This window comes from Synchiropus splendidus, chromosome 11 (genome assembly GCF_027744825.2).
Source record: "Synchiropus splendidus isolate RoL2022-P1 chromosome 11, RoL_Sspl_1.0, whole genome shotgun sequence".
Classification (NCBI taxonomy): domain Eukaryota; kingdom Metazoa; phylum Chordata; class Actinopteri; order Syngnathiformes; family Callionymidae; genus Synchiropus; species Synchiropus splendidus.
In genome coordinates, this window is record NC_071344.1 from 11,033,210 (window position 1) to 11,049,428 (window position 16,219).

Consider the following 16,219-nt stretch of genomic DNA (forward strand, 5'->3'; position numbering starts at 1 on the left):
ATGCATGTCTTTAAAATAATGGTGATTGACTTGAACGATATAAACCATAAATAGGGACATTCTCACGAGTTAGGGAAGGATGGATCGCCAGATGGACACAGCTTCCTCTGTTATGAACAGCTGAGCCAACTCTCACCTATGGTCACAAATCAGCGGTTCAAATTCGCAGATACAAGCAACTGGAGTTTCCCCAGCTGAGTCAGTCAGAGGCAGGAACACCTTTTTTGGGATACCTCCTGGACGCCTTTGTTTTGAGGGCATGTGCAATAGGGCAGACCCAGCACATACTGACTATGTCACTGAGTTGTCACTGGCCTTGAAACACCTGAGATTTTCCCAAGAAGAGATGAAAGAAGTTTCTGGGAGAGAAATCTGGGCTACAGCTGCTGCCCCCATGACCCTACCCCGGAGAGGCTGTGATAGATGTATTCCATCTTTAAAAGTTGAGTTTTCAAATGGTGGATTACGCACCATTGACATACATCTGTTGGAGTGAAGAAACAAAAAAGATTAAATGTAAAATGAGAGAAACAAAACAAAAGAGAAACAAAAACAAGGATTGCATACATTTAGAAAATAATTTTACCAACTTTAATGGTGCACTGTTTGCACCCAAATTGCATTTGTAAATTAAAGGTTATGGTCAGTGCACCCTTTGACACTGAGTTTTTGCTATCATGTTTACACAGATAGGTATATAGTTATATTTTGTTTATAGTTATTGAGTTTTGCTTTTGCGTTCTTCTCGTCTTTTTTCATGTGCACTGACTAGAGAGCGTTGCAATTTCGAATCCTGTGCACAACCTGTATGTTTTTTGACAATAAAGCTGACTTGAACAGAAAATACTAAGCATATGTGTTTACACTGAAGCACAGATCTTGTGACACATTCCAGAATTGACAAAGATGTTCAGTGTATTTCTCCATTGTTTTCTGTGGTAAAACCATGGCGACTTTTAAGGTAAAGGATGTCAATGGTCACATCAGTTTTCTAGATATTTAAATGGATGTGTTCTCAGTTAAAAAGGACAAAAGTTTCTGGACTTATAGCTGCTACTGATGTCACTAAAGGACATTGAAGGTTTTTGTGCTCTTTACAGTGACAGTGAAATTAGATAAGACTGTTATGATCTCTTCCTCTGCAAATGTATCCACATCTCCCTGAGAAAGAGAGAGGACTGTGCGTGGTTGTATGAACACTTCACACTCAAATTTCTGTCCATTTTCACCAAAAGAAGCTGTCAAAGGTCACGTGAAGCTTCAGGTGGTGACATGGAGTAGTTTGGCCGCAAGTATTCCAGCTAGAAGTCAGGTCAGCGAGTATAAATAGCAACCAAGCATCCAGTGTGTCGGAAATGTGCTCCAGGCAAGAAGTCAAGAGTTGCTTACTTAAACTTGATATTCTGTCTTGGAAACTACTTCACCAGCGAGGAACAATGCAGGGTAGCGAACCGGTTGGGTTCAAGAAGCTTGTTAATTGAGGTTAAAATGTAATATCTGCAACAATGAAGAGGTCGTTGGGAGGCGAGCTGCTGTTCATACAGCGGTGCTCACACACCTGTTCTGTTTCCCAGGGTCACAACGTGAACGTCCTCACCATAGACCACGTGACGCCACTTCACGAAGCCTGTCTCGGAGACCATGTTGCTTGCGCGAGGGCTCTCATCGATGCGGGCGCGAATGTAAGCTACTTCTTCACCCTGTGACCCGTTTTGATATTGCCACACTGCAGAGATCAGATACAATTTCCCTGGTTGGAGAAGTCTCAGTGTGGGCGACAAATGAATGATGCAGTACTTGCCCTTTGGCACAACTGCGGCGCTATTAGTTTGTTGTTCCCTGGGGCTGTTGCCATTAGTCAACTCGCGTGGTTTAACTGGCCTAAAAATAACAACGAGAATGTGTTTACAGGTCAATGCTTCAACAATTGATGGTGCCACCCCGCTATTCAACGCTTGCACAGTGGGCAGCGTGGCGTGCACAGAGATACTTTTGGAAAATGGAGCAAAACCACAGAGTGTGGTGTACCATCCTTCACCAATACATGAGGCCACCAGCAAAGGTACTTTCAAAGTGATGGAGGCATGGATGTGGATAATTAGATCACACCTTTCAGTTCAGTTTGTTTAGGAACTAAACTGTTGAGCTACATTAAAAAATAAGCATCATAAACAACCGTCAGTGTTGAGATATGAGTTGAAAGTTAACTGGCAATCTTGAATGAAATTAATAGTAAAAGTATATATAAAAGTATGTGTATATATATATATATATATATATATATATATATATATATATATATATATATATATATATATAGTGGAACCTCGGTTCTCAACCACAATCCGTTCCAGACGGCCGTTCGAGAAGCGATTTGTTCGAAATCTGAAACGCTTTTTCCCATTGCAATGAATGGAAAAAGAAATAATGCGCTCCAAGCCTTAAAATTGGCTTTTGTAGGAGTGAATGTAGAGTGTCTGCTGCAGGTGAGCTGTCCCTCTATGTGTGTGGCCGCTGCATGTGGGAGGGGTTGCTGAGTGAGTGACGTCTCTCCAGAAGTGAAGAGGTGCCCGGTGCGTGTCCAGCTCTGAATGTGCGCTTCTGTGCAGTTTGGCTGTGACAAAGTCATAAACCAAGTAACGCTCTGTCCCAGACTCGCCTCATCCCTGTCCCAGCTCCAGCCGACAACAGGACATAAAACCCTGGAGTGTGCGCTCCAGCCTCAGACAGCGAGCACCTCCCCTGTGACACTCGGGGGCGTTCGAGTTCTGGATTTTCGTTCGAAATCCGAAGCAAAAAAATCTCAAAATTTGGTTGGAATTCCGGGTCGTTCGAATATATATATATATATATATATATATATATATATATATATATATATATATATATATATATATATATATACACACACACAATACACAGTGGTACCTCAGTTTTCGAACGTATCACAATCAAGTCTGTAAATAAGAATTTGATCAAAATAATAAACTTCAGTGTTTAAAGCTAATACACAAGTGAGTATAGAAAGTTTTTTCTGTACTCACTTTCAAAACTTTCAAAACAATTTGTGATTCTTCTCTTCGTGAAATGCAACGTCCGATTCAGTAGGATTTGAAACACATAGCGTAAAACAGCAAAGCAACATATTTTTAAAAAACGACTCTGGTTATTTTCGAGACTTGAGGTCCCAACAGCTTCGCCTGCCAGTTCATGTTTCCCCTGCGACCCACCAGCGCCGGCTCACCCTTGCCGTGCTCTCCACTGTGTGTCGTAAAACTCTTATTGACAGACCAGCGCGAGGAAAAAGGAATCCTGTGTGACAGCAGCAGACAGCAAAAACAGTGGCTGTGACGTGTTGCCTTTATGCTCTGTTACGTTTAGGACACCATGGGTGTGTGGAGGTTCTGGTGACCTGGGGGGCGGACGTGGACTTGGACATTCCTCACTTGGGTACGGCACTTTATACCGCCTGTGTCTGCCAGGAGCTGGAGTGCGCCAGGAAGCTGCTGAAGGAAGGTTGGTCTCACTGCGCACCTCGGTTCTCGATGCAGCGCAACTCTGTGTGTGTGTCACAGTGACATCTAGTGGAGGGCTGGTGGAGTTCTATTCCATGTCGCGAGTGTTGCGGCTGACTCAAAAGAAATGCTGAAGAAATACAAAGATAAAGAAAAGGTGGTGAAAATAATTTCTCTATTAGGACAAATCTTTTCAAATCTTTTTTAAAGGTAAAATGCATGTCTCTGCCGAATGTTAAATTGGTTGAAGAATATTATATGATGTAAACTAAGACTTATTAATTGAGCATTTTTATAATTTGTATTTTTTGCTTTCATGCAAATTTGTTTTTCATGAATGTGGGAAAAAAGACTCAATTTCAATATAAATAAAAATGAGAAATAAAAGATTATCTATCGGTACAAAAGTAGTTTCAGCTATTTTAACATGAAGTTCTATTGTTAGATATTATTTTTTTATTAATGTTATTAAATATTATATTTTCACAGAGTATGTACCATTAAGAATTGCCTGGATTTCTGTATCAATTTGTCATAAAATCTTTTGTCCATCTTTTATTTCGTGGACTTATAGATGAAACCTATCATGGATTTTCCAATTGCATTGAACAAAGTTTCAAAATATTGAAACTGCTGCTGGAATAAGTATGTGAAGCTTTGGGTTAACAACCAGTTGGTTGATCGTCTGAAAAATGATTAATTGAGCAGTGTCTTCAGGGTGTCTGGTGTGAATCGCTCTTTCGAAGCTGAAGTGCAAGTACTTCAAGTTTTCAAGTACTCTTTCACGAACTGATTTTTTTTTTTTTTTTTTAAGTGTCATAACTTTTGTAAAAAATAAAAATAAAAAGGTGTCCTATTAGATTAAACTGACTGCTGGTTTGACATTAAAAAAATAATAATGTTAGAAGAATAACTCATGTGACTCTGACGATAAGTTGACAATAAAGTTAAAGTGATGACACAATGAAGAGCCATTCACCCTTAATGCTTGGATATGTGTTTGTTTATTCAGTCACACTTTAACAGGTGTGACAAGAGTCAGTCTTTCGAAGGTTCCTTGAGTATATGGAATTGAATTTTTTTGGAGGCGTTAAGAAAATATGTTTTTGTCAGGGAGCAATTATTTTATCACAATTACAAGTCACGATTTCCATAAAATGCTGGAAGCTGACATTAAAGTTCATAATGTTGCATTATCATATCAAAGAGATGGGAATGTCACAGACAAAATGTTAATGTTATCCCTCTTTGCCCTCTTCACATTTTGAATAATAGCTCATGACAAAAAATGATTTGATCAACCGCCTGAGTCTCTCCGCTGTCAATCAACAGGAGCCAACGTTCAGAAAGGCAAATCCCTGGACTCCCCTCTCCATGCAGCTGCAGAGAAAGACTGCACGCCAGTGGTCAAGACGCTGCTGGACTTCGGCGCAGACATTAACGCCAGGAACATGGAGTTCCAGAGGCCTGTGGACGTGGCTCCCCCAAGCAGCATCACAGAGGGATTCCTGCTGTTGTATGAAGGCAGGTTCATTTTTCTAAGTTTAATTCCCAACTTTGACATGAATATTCCACCGTGAGATAATCCTACACACCTTTTCTACAAGACATGTTTTTGTTATTCAGCTACGCCTCGACAGCTGAGCCAACTGTGTCGTCAGAGCATTAGGAAATGTGTCGGCCGCGACAGACTGCACCTCCTCTCGCATCTTCCCCTTCCCAGCAGGCTCAAAAGCTTCCTGCAGTACCAGTGACAGAACAGAGTCGTCTGTCTGGGACTCACAAGCACGTCAATTTGAAGTAAAGACGCGATACCAATGGAAATTAGATTAAGCACAGAGAAGCACAGCTATTCCTCACGTGTGATTTCGGATCAGTGAGATTTGCTGACATGTAGAGGTGAGGAAGCACAAGTAAGGTTTTCACTGTGACAATGCAATTCAAAACCAACTCTCAGAAATGAAACAAACCAGGGGCCTGTTAGTGTCCTCGGCTCTCAGGAGAGTCAAATGAATAAATGCATTATTAATATTAAAGTAATACAAGGAAGTTGAATTTGAAATTGGTCGCAGAAAGGAGACCTTATTTCATTTTCATTATATTCTTAAAGTACTACCTATTTGCAGCTCTAAAAAGCAACTTGTATTTGCCCTTGCACGTGTCAAAGGTTTTTGTTTCAATGCAACTGCACTTTTGATGATATGATAATAAATGAACATGATCTGAGATTCATGTGTGTTCTTTCGTTCTGTAAACGCATTTGATTTTAATATGAGTTAAAGCTCGTTTAATATGGAGGATTCATGTTGTTTCTTTGCAGCTGCTCCGGGTGACAACCAGCAGGTGGCAGCAGCCCGCGACTGTCTTGGTGCCGCCATGATAGAAGAAGAGTTAGCTCCTTTAATAGCGCACTGACGCGATCAAAGCGCATTAAAGTCAAACTTTCAAAAGCGACAGCTTGCGTCTCTAAAGGAAGATGGACGCCGCGCACGACTACTGCAGCAGGGTCATAAAGTATATATATACAACTACAGCAAGCACATCTCTACCTAAGATCATAAGCAGCAAGAGCATCGGTGCGTGTTTGGTAGCACAAGTACATGTGAGTACTTGGTGAAATGAGAGCATCACTTGATCTTTATGGAACCACATGCCTTATGCACGTTGTGCTAACATTTACGGATTGCCAAGAGAAGTTGTGCAGTGGCTGCAGGGTCTCAACTTGGCCGCTTACCCCGGGAATTTGCGCAGGTACTCGTGTAGTTACGGTATCGTCAACTGGACCGCCTTATTGAGATTATTTTGAAGAACCTGTTTCTTTATTTTTTTTTTTTATATATATACCAATTTAATTGTTGTTGTTTTGTTGGGCTTTTACCAACCAAACACGGATGCTTAAAATAAACGTTTAAAAACGAGGGAGATGCATGTACCAGGTGTTTTTTTTTATTTTTATTTTTTTAATTGGTTTCCTTGGTACATATACATAGTTATATAGTTAGTTGATATTGTAGATTTACACTGTTTTTTTTTTATTAAAAGAAGCCTGTTTTAGCATAGTGAACACTGGTTTTTTTTTTTTTACAATTTTGATAATTTTCTTGTGATCCTAATTACTTGGCTCCAAATAGATTCAAATCAGTAGTTATTTGTTCCTCTATTTGAAATATGTATTAAAATAAGAAAGGATTCTAAAATTAGAGCATTGGCTATTACTCTATACATGGTATAGTTACAGTATAGTGTTTGCTCAACTGAATATTGTATCTCAGTGTTGTATAATAAAGTTAGTTAACTGTATTCTTTTAATAATATTTTATGATATATATATATATATATATATATATATATATATATATATATATATATATATATAATTTTTTAAATTATATTTTTAAGACAGATAGTATAACACTTCTGTGCTTTTTGTCATTTCCAGAGATTTTTCAAACGGTTTCCTTGTGGCAGAGATACTCTCTTTTTATTATCCCACTTACTTCCAAATGTACCAATATAAAAACGAGTCGTCTGTTGCCGCCAAGCAGTGGAACTGGAATAAGATAAAACAGGTAATTAAAGACGACCAGATATGTTTAATTTGTCTGTGCTGTAGCTGTGGTTCACATTTGGATCATTCTAGAACCTAAGGAAGTTGAATCTGTCCCTGATGAAGGAGGTTGTCGAGGGAACGATTCACTGCAAACCTGGAGCTGCTGAACTGATGGTGCAGCAGCTGTATTCGATTTTAACTAAGAACAGGTGAGGAGAGGTGCATTTCAGGGTTATATCCATACTTTGGAGCTAAAATACCATTTGTGTTCAATTCATTTTTTGTTTGAAGGGCACTCTCAGGTCTTGTATGTGATGTAGTTTTAGCCATAAAGTGTGATGTAAAATGCTGAACCATGCGAACACGGCACAACGCTAGAAACTGTCTGCAAAAACAGCTTAGAAAGAGCAGAGATGTTGAAAGCTGGAGCTTGAAAGAGAGTTCATTGATCAAACTGCGAAGGCCAGATTATATCACAAGTGATCGACTAGCTGGAGCTTCACATTTGATTATCTCCAAGATACTAAGTGTGTGAAATGTCAGTGGTGCCTTCAGGGATTTAATCTGTGAAGACCAGAGCATTCGTCTTTCCTGAAGTTGCCACTGAGGCATTTCTTCCACTTAAGAAAGCAGCTACACGTTTGTTTGCTAAATGTTCCGTCCAAACACGGAGTGCTGTGTCAACATGAAGATCAATCTTCACAGCTTTTGGAAATTCTGTTTGGCATCAACATGAAGTCTCTTTATGTTGTTGGTCAACACCTGGAATATAAGGAAATTGATTTAAAAAATTATATTAAATTTTATGTAATAAGAGCTAATGGAGGTTGTTTTACGGATGATGGATATAATAACATTGGCTGTGTTGGAATTTGTTTTTGTTGAACTTGATGTTTTTTCCTAAACCATTTCTTGCAGCACAAGTGAACTCCAGAGTCCTAATCTGGATTTCACAGACCGAAAGTACCAGGAGCAGCTGCCCTACGTGGCCCGGTCCACAGCCATCATGTCCGTCAGAAACAATCTGACAAATTCGGAAATGTTGGCCAACCCTGACAAACGAACGAACCAGCGCAAGGCTGAGACGATCCTCGACAGACACCAGAAGAACAAGGCTGCGGACAAAGTTCTCTTCCCTGGTGAGACACACTCAAAATATATTTGAGATATATGACACAGCATATGTACGTGTTGAGTTTTCATCTTAAGAAGCCAAACATCTTTATATTTGGTTTTCATTTCATGAAAACATGTTTGGGCTTTTTGAAATCAAGTACTTTCAATAGTTTTGTCTTACAGTTGGATTGTCAGTAAATGTACTAAGACAATCGGTTAAATTGTACTTCCAGTTGTATTAGTATTAAATAAAGGGGCACTGATTCTTAATCACAGTGAATTCTGTATTTTCCTTTTAGAACGCTTCAAAATCAAGCCTCATCTTCAAAAGGCAGTGTTGAAAAATGTTGAGCGCCCCAAGCGGGAAGAAAAGCCACCCCTTTACTGCAGTCCTCCCAGAGTGGTGGCGACCAGCCGTGTCACCCCCACCACCAAAGAAGCTGATCCAGGTGCAAGCCAGCCCAAGTGCCCGAAACGCGCGTCCCCAGTGCCAACTGCAGCCCAGCCTGGGACCCTAAAAGCTTCTCCCAAGCCAGATGAGCCATGTACCTCCAGTGTGTTCTGGGTCCACCCCGGCGCTGCCTATCAGTTGGACGTGCACATAAAACCTATAACAGCAGGACCATGGGAGGATCCTTATCACAAGCCTGAGCTTCCCTTAGTCACAGCCTTTGATGTGAAAGAGAAGCAGCTGTATTCAAAGCTTCTCCTTCACCACAATGCGCCTGGTCAGTGCTGCGTCACTAGGTGGCAGCATCTCCCTACCTGTTCCACACCAGACCTGGCGGCCAGACAGTCCTTCACTGTGTGTATTCCAAGAAATCATCAACCATCTGCAAGATGCTAGAACTTGGCTCTTTTGGTCTGAGACTTTTTCAGGGACAGGTTTTCTCAACATGTGAAGGGAAATGGTGTCCATCATGCTCAGTGGTGCAGAAGAGCACCTCTGTGAATGTGAGGACTGAGCAGTGGAAGTGCTTTAGACGTCAGGGTTTGACATATCAGCGGTCACCGGTGAACCCGGCGCAACCTCCGATCTAATACCAAAAGGCTATGTGTAAATGTTCCTCAAGAGGGTTGCCAGGGTAACCGATTTGCCCATTGGCTCCTTGGCACATTGTCAAAAGCCATGTGGTATCAAACCTGTGACCTTGCCTGCACATCAGCCTTTAAACCTTCAGTGCAGGGTGAAAACTCATTGTAAGTAAAGTGGAGAATTGTGTCTAATACACAGTTTTTTTCAAACAATTAAAATGTACATTTAACATGATATGTTTATGAAATTCTTTCTTTTTTTGATTCTGCTCAATTCCTTCTTCGATCCTGTGACTTTAAACATAGTCACTGCTGAATGAAGATCTGGAGATAAAAAGGTCATGAGCTCTATTTTTTTATAATTTTTTTTTTTTTTGTAAATTTGTAATGGGAGTCAAGAAATGCATAAGAAGTCCTTGCTTCATTATTTTACATGTCCGTACTGAAACACATCTAGCCTTTGCAATAAAATATCTAGCCTTTGCAATAACATATATATATAAAGAACCATATTAGTGTTTAAAAACTATCATCATTGACAAACAGTAAAAATATTTGGTTTCAAATATTTATTCACATTTTAGATTTTCTGCAATTCGTTGCCAAGGTTTTTATTTCATTTATTATTAATCACCGTATAAATATTGTTTATTTTTAAAGCCATACATTTTTAAAGACTCAGTATCTCAACCTTTCCCGTCCTTCTGCCCTGCTTTTAAGGACAGAGTTGCAGGTACCAGAGTTCTCCAGTAGTAGGCGCTGTTACAATTATGATATAATAAGATCTTGCACCTAAATAGTGGAAATTTTGAGCTTAAAAAGCAAACATTTCGGTGGAGAGTATGACCAGTAAATGACTAACTAGCAGCCGCACCTGAACCATCCGTGCACTTTGCAAAATTCATTTAGGCCAATGTTTTCAGAGCTTATTTTTGGAGCACATGATTTATTTACTTTACTTCTGATGCACTTGGATTGAGATCTCAGCTGGCCCCAAATCTCCAAGCACTCGTTGATGCTCACTGTGAGGCACAATTGAGCTGTGAGAGTGAGTGAAAAACGGATGACAGGAGAGTTTCTGGATGACTGCCTGACTTGTCACACGGTCTAAAAGCAAAGAGAAAGCGAGAGTGCGATGGAAGCATCCTGCAGTGATACAATCGCAGAAGAGAGTGTGGTTTTAATATGTGACACTGAAGACATGAAGCATATCACAAAGGTGACTTGGAATTTGGCACAAATCTTACCCCTATGTGGATGACAACATGTATGTTTGAAACACTTTTGAAGATTCTGTGTGAGATACTTTTCATGAAAACCCTGGTGTTGTTAAGGGTTTTCATTGCCTATGCCAGTGAGTTCCACATTTTCACTTTCCCTGTTGCAGCATTCAATTGTCTTCATGTGGTTCTAGCATATGGTTGGCAGAAATTCCCTCTTCTTCTCTGTTCCTCCTCATCTTAAACAGTCTTTGTAGATGATCCGGTAGCAGTCCATTTCTGGCTCTAAACATGACCAGCAGTGTTTGTCTCTCTACTAGCTCAGGTTACTTCAGTAATAATGCTTTAGCAAACTTCATTCATATGTGCACTGTCTGCCTTCTTCTGTGGCAGAAGCAGTGGTCTTGAAATTCTTCAGGGAACTCGAAGAATTTCAAGACCAGTATTTTGTATATAGGGAGTATTTTGGGAGTGTGTGACTGGTTCAGTGGCTCTGTGTGTTCTAACACGAATGCATGGTTCAGGTATCAGGTAAAGCACTTCAAGGTGCAACACTGCATGAAAGTTGCTTCCGAAATTAACTGTATGGAAGTTCCACATTTGAAGCTTCATTCATTAACAATGTAGTATGGTAAGGGTCTGGAGCCGACCCCAGCTACATAGGACGTCCTGAACCATTCACCCCTCCGTCACAAGGCACATGGAGACCTTTATAGTCACTAATTCACCTCCTCAGAAAGGACAGTGGTTCACTCAATGGATGCCAGATTAAACCTGGCTACTTCTTGTTATGATACCGCAGTCAAATCCATGACTTCATATATTTATATCTTGCTTGGTTAAGCAATTAATATCACAAATTGGTTACTGCATTGTAAGACCATGTGATTGTTGAGATACATACGTTTTCTGTTGAAAGACAAGCGACTGTTATTAGCTTGTCTGTGACTAAACTTGGATAAAACTCAAGCGATGATTCAACAGGAAGCTGCTCTTACGCGGGGACTTGCCAAGCTCAACAGGAACTGCGTCAATCATCAGGAATCTTGTCAAGTCTTTGTGGCCTGCTATAGAGTCTTTCAGAGGTGCAACGTGGACATGAGTGGCTCAGACGTTTGCCCGGGTTTAACCACATCATTGGCGAGAATCCCAAGAAATGGGACTAACACTCCATAACTTACAAATAACTTGCTATATAAATGCGAGAGAGTGAGGTGAAATGTTGAAATAAATACCTTCATTACAACAAGAGCAGTGACACAAGGCAAGTTCAAACTAGTGGGATCTAAGACAAAAGCGTTCTCTGTGTTTTCTGTGTAGACAGATAGTCAAACAACAGGTTTTCAAACTGCACTGCAGTGATAACATACAGCTCCAATGTAAATGATGTTGGACTGAGCAGCTTGACTTGTTTCCATGGCAGTCAATTGTTGGCAGACTCTCCCTTCCTCCCGCAGCAGAGCTATAAAACCTGACCTCTTTAATCTTTCTGTGGCTTTTCATTTTCCTCAGCTTGACTGGGTGTGACGACACATCATCACTTGCCACCTTATCGCCTGTTGCTTTCCGCAAGCCGATACGCACCTGAATTCAGATGCAGACGAGTTATAGTTGGGAGCAACAGCGGTGTCTGTCTAACCTTCTAGTGCAATGTTTCTGGTTGATGATTCGCGAATCACCTTTTATTATTACACTCCATAATACATTTAGATACCAAATAAAAGTGCCCAACCGATACAAGATGATTTATAAACGTTTATGACTTCACATTTCATACAGGGCCTAGTTGCTATGGCAACTAACAAGCCCACACTGAAAGCAGAAGACAATAATAAGCTTACAATGAGCTTCTTTGGCTCCCACTGCCGGTCAAGAGCAAAGGCAGGATTTTAAATAGCACACTCACCAAAACCACCCCCTTATAAAGAAACATGAATTCCAGAATGTTCGCTTGCGAGCGCAGCGTGGTCAAGAGCCAAACGCTGATATCATTTGTAATGTCAAACTGATGAAGCTCAAATGCCCTGAGAAAGTGTTTCACCATCTGCTGATTTTTCCGACCGTGGTACCCACAGTGTGAAAGGGAGCGGCAGCGAAGGAGAGGATGCAGCAGAGTGGGGGGAGGGGAGCTGACAGGCTTGTTGGAAGCACAGACAGGAACACGACTAGCCAGGGGGGTTATTGTGAGGCTTTAGAAGCCAAGGATTCCCCTGCCCTCCCCCCACTCGCCCAGTGAAAATCTCCCACCTCCATAAAGGAAGCTATGGAAAGCTAGTGTGTGACCATATTATCCAGGCCAAAGGAGGGGGCGGGGGGTCTTCTCTCTGCGAGTCATACGTGCGACAAGTCAAGTGCATGTCGGATATTCATGTTCTCAATGCCTTATCCACTTTCAGGCCTTTTAAGTGAGTTTAAGAAGCATGTCAAGGAAACATTACACTCTTTTTAGTAGTCCAAAACAAATGCTTGCTTGGTATAATAATGTACGTGTCTCCATGGGATTATATTACAGTACAGTGTAGCGTAACATTATTTGGAGAAATCTGTTTTTATTGTTGTCTTTTTGTTTGGTTTTCACAAGGATATGTAAACATTTTGATGCATGCTCAGTTGGCGTCAGTTCCCATGATCAGACGAACTGTTGTTCTTCTACTTATATTTGGCTGTGGAGCCCTGAGGTACATACAGATACTGTGGTGATGAGCCACAGAGACTTCATGAAGCGCTGTGCTGATTTTATGAGATCTATAGGTGGCTCTCTCTTTTGAAAATAAATGTGAGATTTCATTGAAATGATCTAAAGATCTTGAGTTTTATGAGCAGACAGTGCGATCTAGCATACTCTGAAAATGACGGCACTGTTTCATGAAGTAGGATCATCACTTGGTCCACCCACTCTCACTCCGAAGGTGTCAAATAATGACTGTGACAGTGACTTTTGCGTCCTATGCAGCCTTGCGTGTGGTTGTTAATGCATGGAGTCGAAAGGTTTTCCTTACCATGAACCTTTTTCTTCACTAACATACAGGTACTGCAAAAAAAATCATCAAATGTGGATGAGAAATTTAATCGAACGGATGCAAATAGTTTGGTGACACATCTAAGTATACGCAGTGAAAGGTGCGCCATCCCATGACTAACCCGACCTCTGTCTTTCTTTCTTGCAATCCGCTGCACACAACATGAGGATATGCTGCAGAAGGCAGAATGTGCTTCAATTGAAAGACTAATGTGTCAGTAATGTACGCTGACTTCTGCGTTGAAATAGGACGCTAGAAGAGAGAAGAGAGTTGCTATTTGACGTGCTGTGAGTGACAATGTGCTGACTACTAACTGTTCCTCAATGCATGGATGCATTCTGAAAGTAGAGACAGGTCCCGTGATCCATCCATCCGTGATTCATCCATCCATCCATGATTCATCCATTCATCAGCATCTGCCACTGCATATCTGAGAGGTGTCCAGGAGGTCTCCTAATAAGTCCATTCTGTGTGGAAACCTCCAAGTTGTCTGGGAGGACAGCTGCTGTGTGTTCCATACCTGCTCCTGAAAGAAAAGATATAACACAACACTATGTAGTAATGGATGTGATGTTCGCTTACACAATGCTGACATCATTGTCGTGAAGTTTTGAAACAGGGTCTTGAGTGGAAACTTTTTTTTTTTGCCAGTGCCATTATCTCCTCCTTAAGAGTAGAAACAAAAATGTTGTGTCTCATGTCTTCACCATTCCCTCGGCAGCACAGAGCTGAGGAACAACCCCCCAGCCACTCTATAGTGCAGCAGTTTGAGTATGATGCTCTGGACCCAACTGTGGGTTTAGTGTCCGGCAGAGGACTTTAAGATTGTATTTATTAATATCAACTCTGCAGCCACGGCACTCATATACATGCATGACGTGTTTTTGTGAAGGTACATGATATGGGGAAGGTATGCTGTATCTCAATCTCTTTCTATCTAACATATTGCCTCAGGTTTGACACCAAGTCAAGAAGAGTTTCAAGACCAAACAGCTTTGATTTAACTAAACCATTATAGAGTCCAGCAAACATTGTATCTTAAGCATCACATTTTGAAAATTGTTGCAGGGCGCAGCCAAAATGTGAACTCAATGCAGAATGGATCAAATGTGCGAGTCAGCTGGATTTCCAGGGAGCACAATGACACATCTTGGCCATGTTTCTTCATGTCCACAGGGGGCATCCCTGGTCATCATGCTGCCTGTTGGCACAGGTGGTTAGACCAGTGTGCCGCCCAATATGTCACACTCTCATTTATGAGCTACATTTTCATTATGATATTAAAAAAACATCTCCATGAATCATGCATTAATATATCTAGATTATCATAATGAGGTAATGAAAGAACACGGTCAGGACCACTCCACCACCCATTCATTTATTATTCACCGTCCACTTAAATCAATGTCAACTGACGTAGTAAACAGAAGAAGATTTGTTTTGACTGTTGACCAGTTTGGTGTTGCAGTGGGACTCTGCCTCCCCTCAGGGCTTGTTAAAGATTCATCTGCTCCACCTGACCATTCATCCATCCACCCATCTGTCCGCGCTTGATGTCAGCTTTTATTTATCAGGATCTCACAGCAGCCCTCTTGAACGATTGTTCATTTACCCTCCCACCAGGCCGGCGATCAATCTCTCTGTGTATCACATCACAGTGGACATGAGGTTTCAGCCGTTTTGTCAGTTTATCTGACCAAAGCAAATATTGATCCAGGCAGCATGAGATTACAATCTGATTTCTGATAATGTTGCCAGACCCTGCATCTATTGGGTTTCCAGGCTCATTCATTGCAGCTGTGGATCACTTCATATTCCCCTGAAAAAAAAAACTATGAAGAGAGGGATGTTGATGTTGAATCTTGCTTTTCACACATTAGTTATGTTAGCCTCAAGAAGAAGTGGCAATGGACTAAAAAGACCCTTTCCAAGCTTCTAAGCTAATGCTCCACTCATGCTTGTTGTCTTTGCTTTTGACAGCTTTGCTGTTATCATCCTGAAACCTTCAAAACATGCATTAAAAATGTGTTACTGGATGACAAAACTGTTACGAGGTTTATCAGGAAAGGGGCGTCAAGTGTTCACCTATGATGGTCCATACTTGGAGCCAGAAAAGTGAATCCATTTATTCATTGTCTTCATGTCCTCCTGTTTATGAGGTTGCAGCTACATAGAGAAAGAGTCTTATCTCTTGTTCAGTCTTGTTTAGGAACAATTATAAAGAAACTTGATGGAAAAAAATAAGGGGGCTTCAATCTTGTCACATTTGAGCTGTTTTGTTCACTTAAAGATTTTCACTATGTCACCAGGACTGAAGGGATTCATGGAACCCAGTCAGTGGGTCGTGGGATCAATGACACATTCCACAGTCTACTGTAAATACCTGCGCCATCAATCTCATGTACGACTGTTCCATATGTTTGGAAGTTTTTGTCTGCCTTTCCTGTAGACCTCATAGTGAGGTCATCAGGAAAGTCAAAGGTCATTGCATTAAGTTTGCTTTTTTTTAAAGGCAGCAGGTTGGACTAGACTCTTGGGACTTTCACAGTAAGGTGAGTTTTCATGCGAGAATCTATGAATCCATTTCCCTGAAGTGAAATCAAGATTATGCCACATACTTAAGCGCCAATAAAAACCAAGTGGAATTGGTAAAACTGTGAACTTAATGTTGTCCACTACAAGAATGATGATAAATATATGGACAGAGGGAGGGAGAGGACATCTCCGCAGTAATGCAGTACAGTGCTCCACTCATCAGCGTCT

At 40.9% G+C, this 16,219-nt stretch overlaps 2 protein-coding genes across 12 annotated transcripts in view; one reads left to right on the forward strand and one right to left on the reverse strand.

Moving 5' to 3' along the window:
* ctso (cathepsin O) overlaps nt 1–3,275 on the reverse strand; it is a 19,936-nt gene extending 16,661 nt beyond the window's left edge. For 2 of the 3 annotated variants that reach the window (XM_053878986.1, XM_053878984.1), the window contains exon 1: nt 405–2,043. In XM_053878986.1, coding sequence (XP_053734961.1) covers nt 405–569 — 165 coding nt within the window. In that variant the 5' untranslated portion in view covers nt 570–2,043. Of the gene's footprint in view, nt 1–404; nt 2,044–3,044 lie in introns of those variants that run through there. The other variant, XM_053878987.1, reaches the window with a different exon arrangement.
* Nucleotides 1–9,498, forward strand: part of LOC128767162 (ankyrin repeat and SOCS box protein 5-like) — a 12,756-nt gene extending 3,258 nt beyond the window's left edge. For 2 of the 9 annotated variants that reach the window (XM_053878976.1, XM_053878983.1), the window contains exons 3-9: nt 1,575–1,682; nt 1,912–2,062; nt 3,382–3,516; nt 4,848–5,039; nt 5,142–6,117; nt 6,955–7,084; nt 7,189–7,205. In XM_053878976.1, coding sequence (XP_053734951.1) covers nt 1,575–1,682; nt 1,912–2,062; nt 3,382–3,516; nt 4,848–5,039; nt 5,142–5,269 — 714 coding nt within the window. In that variant the 3' untranslated portion in view covers nt 5,270–6,117; nt 6,955–7,084; nt 7,189–7,205. Of the gene's footprint in view, nt 1–1,574; nt 1,683–1,911; nt 2,063–3,381; nt 3,517–4,847; nt 5,040–5,101; nt 6,267–6,954; nt 7,085–7,155; nt 7,275–7,983; nt 8,205–8,480 lie in introns of those variants that run through there. The other 7 variants (XM_053878977.1, XM_053878978.1, XM_053878974.1 and 4 more) reach the window with 7 other exon arrangements.
* Nucleotides 9,499–16,219: the final 6,721 nt, after the last annotated feature.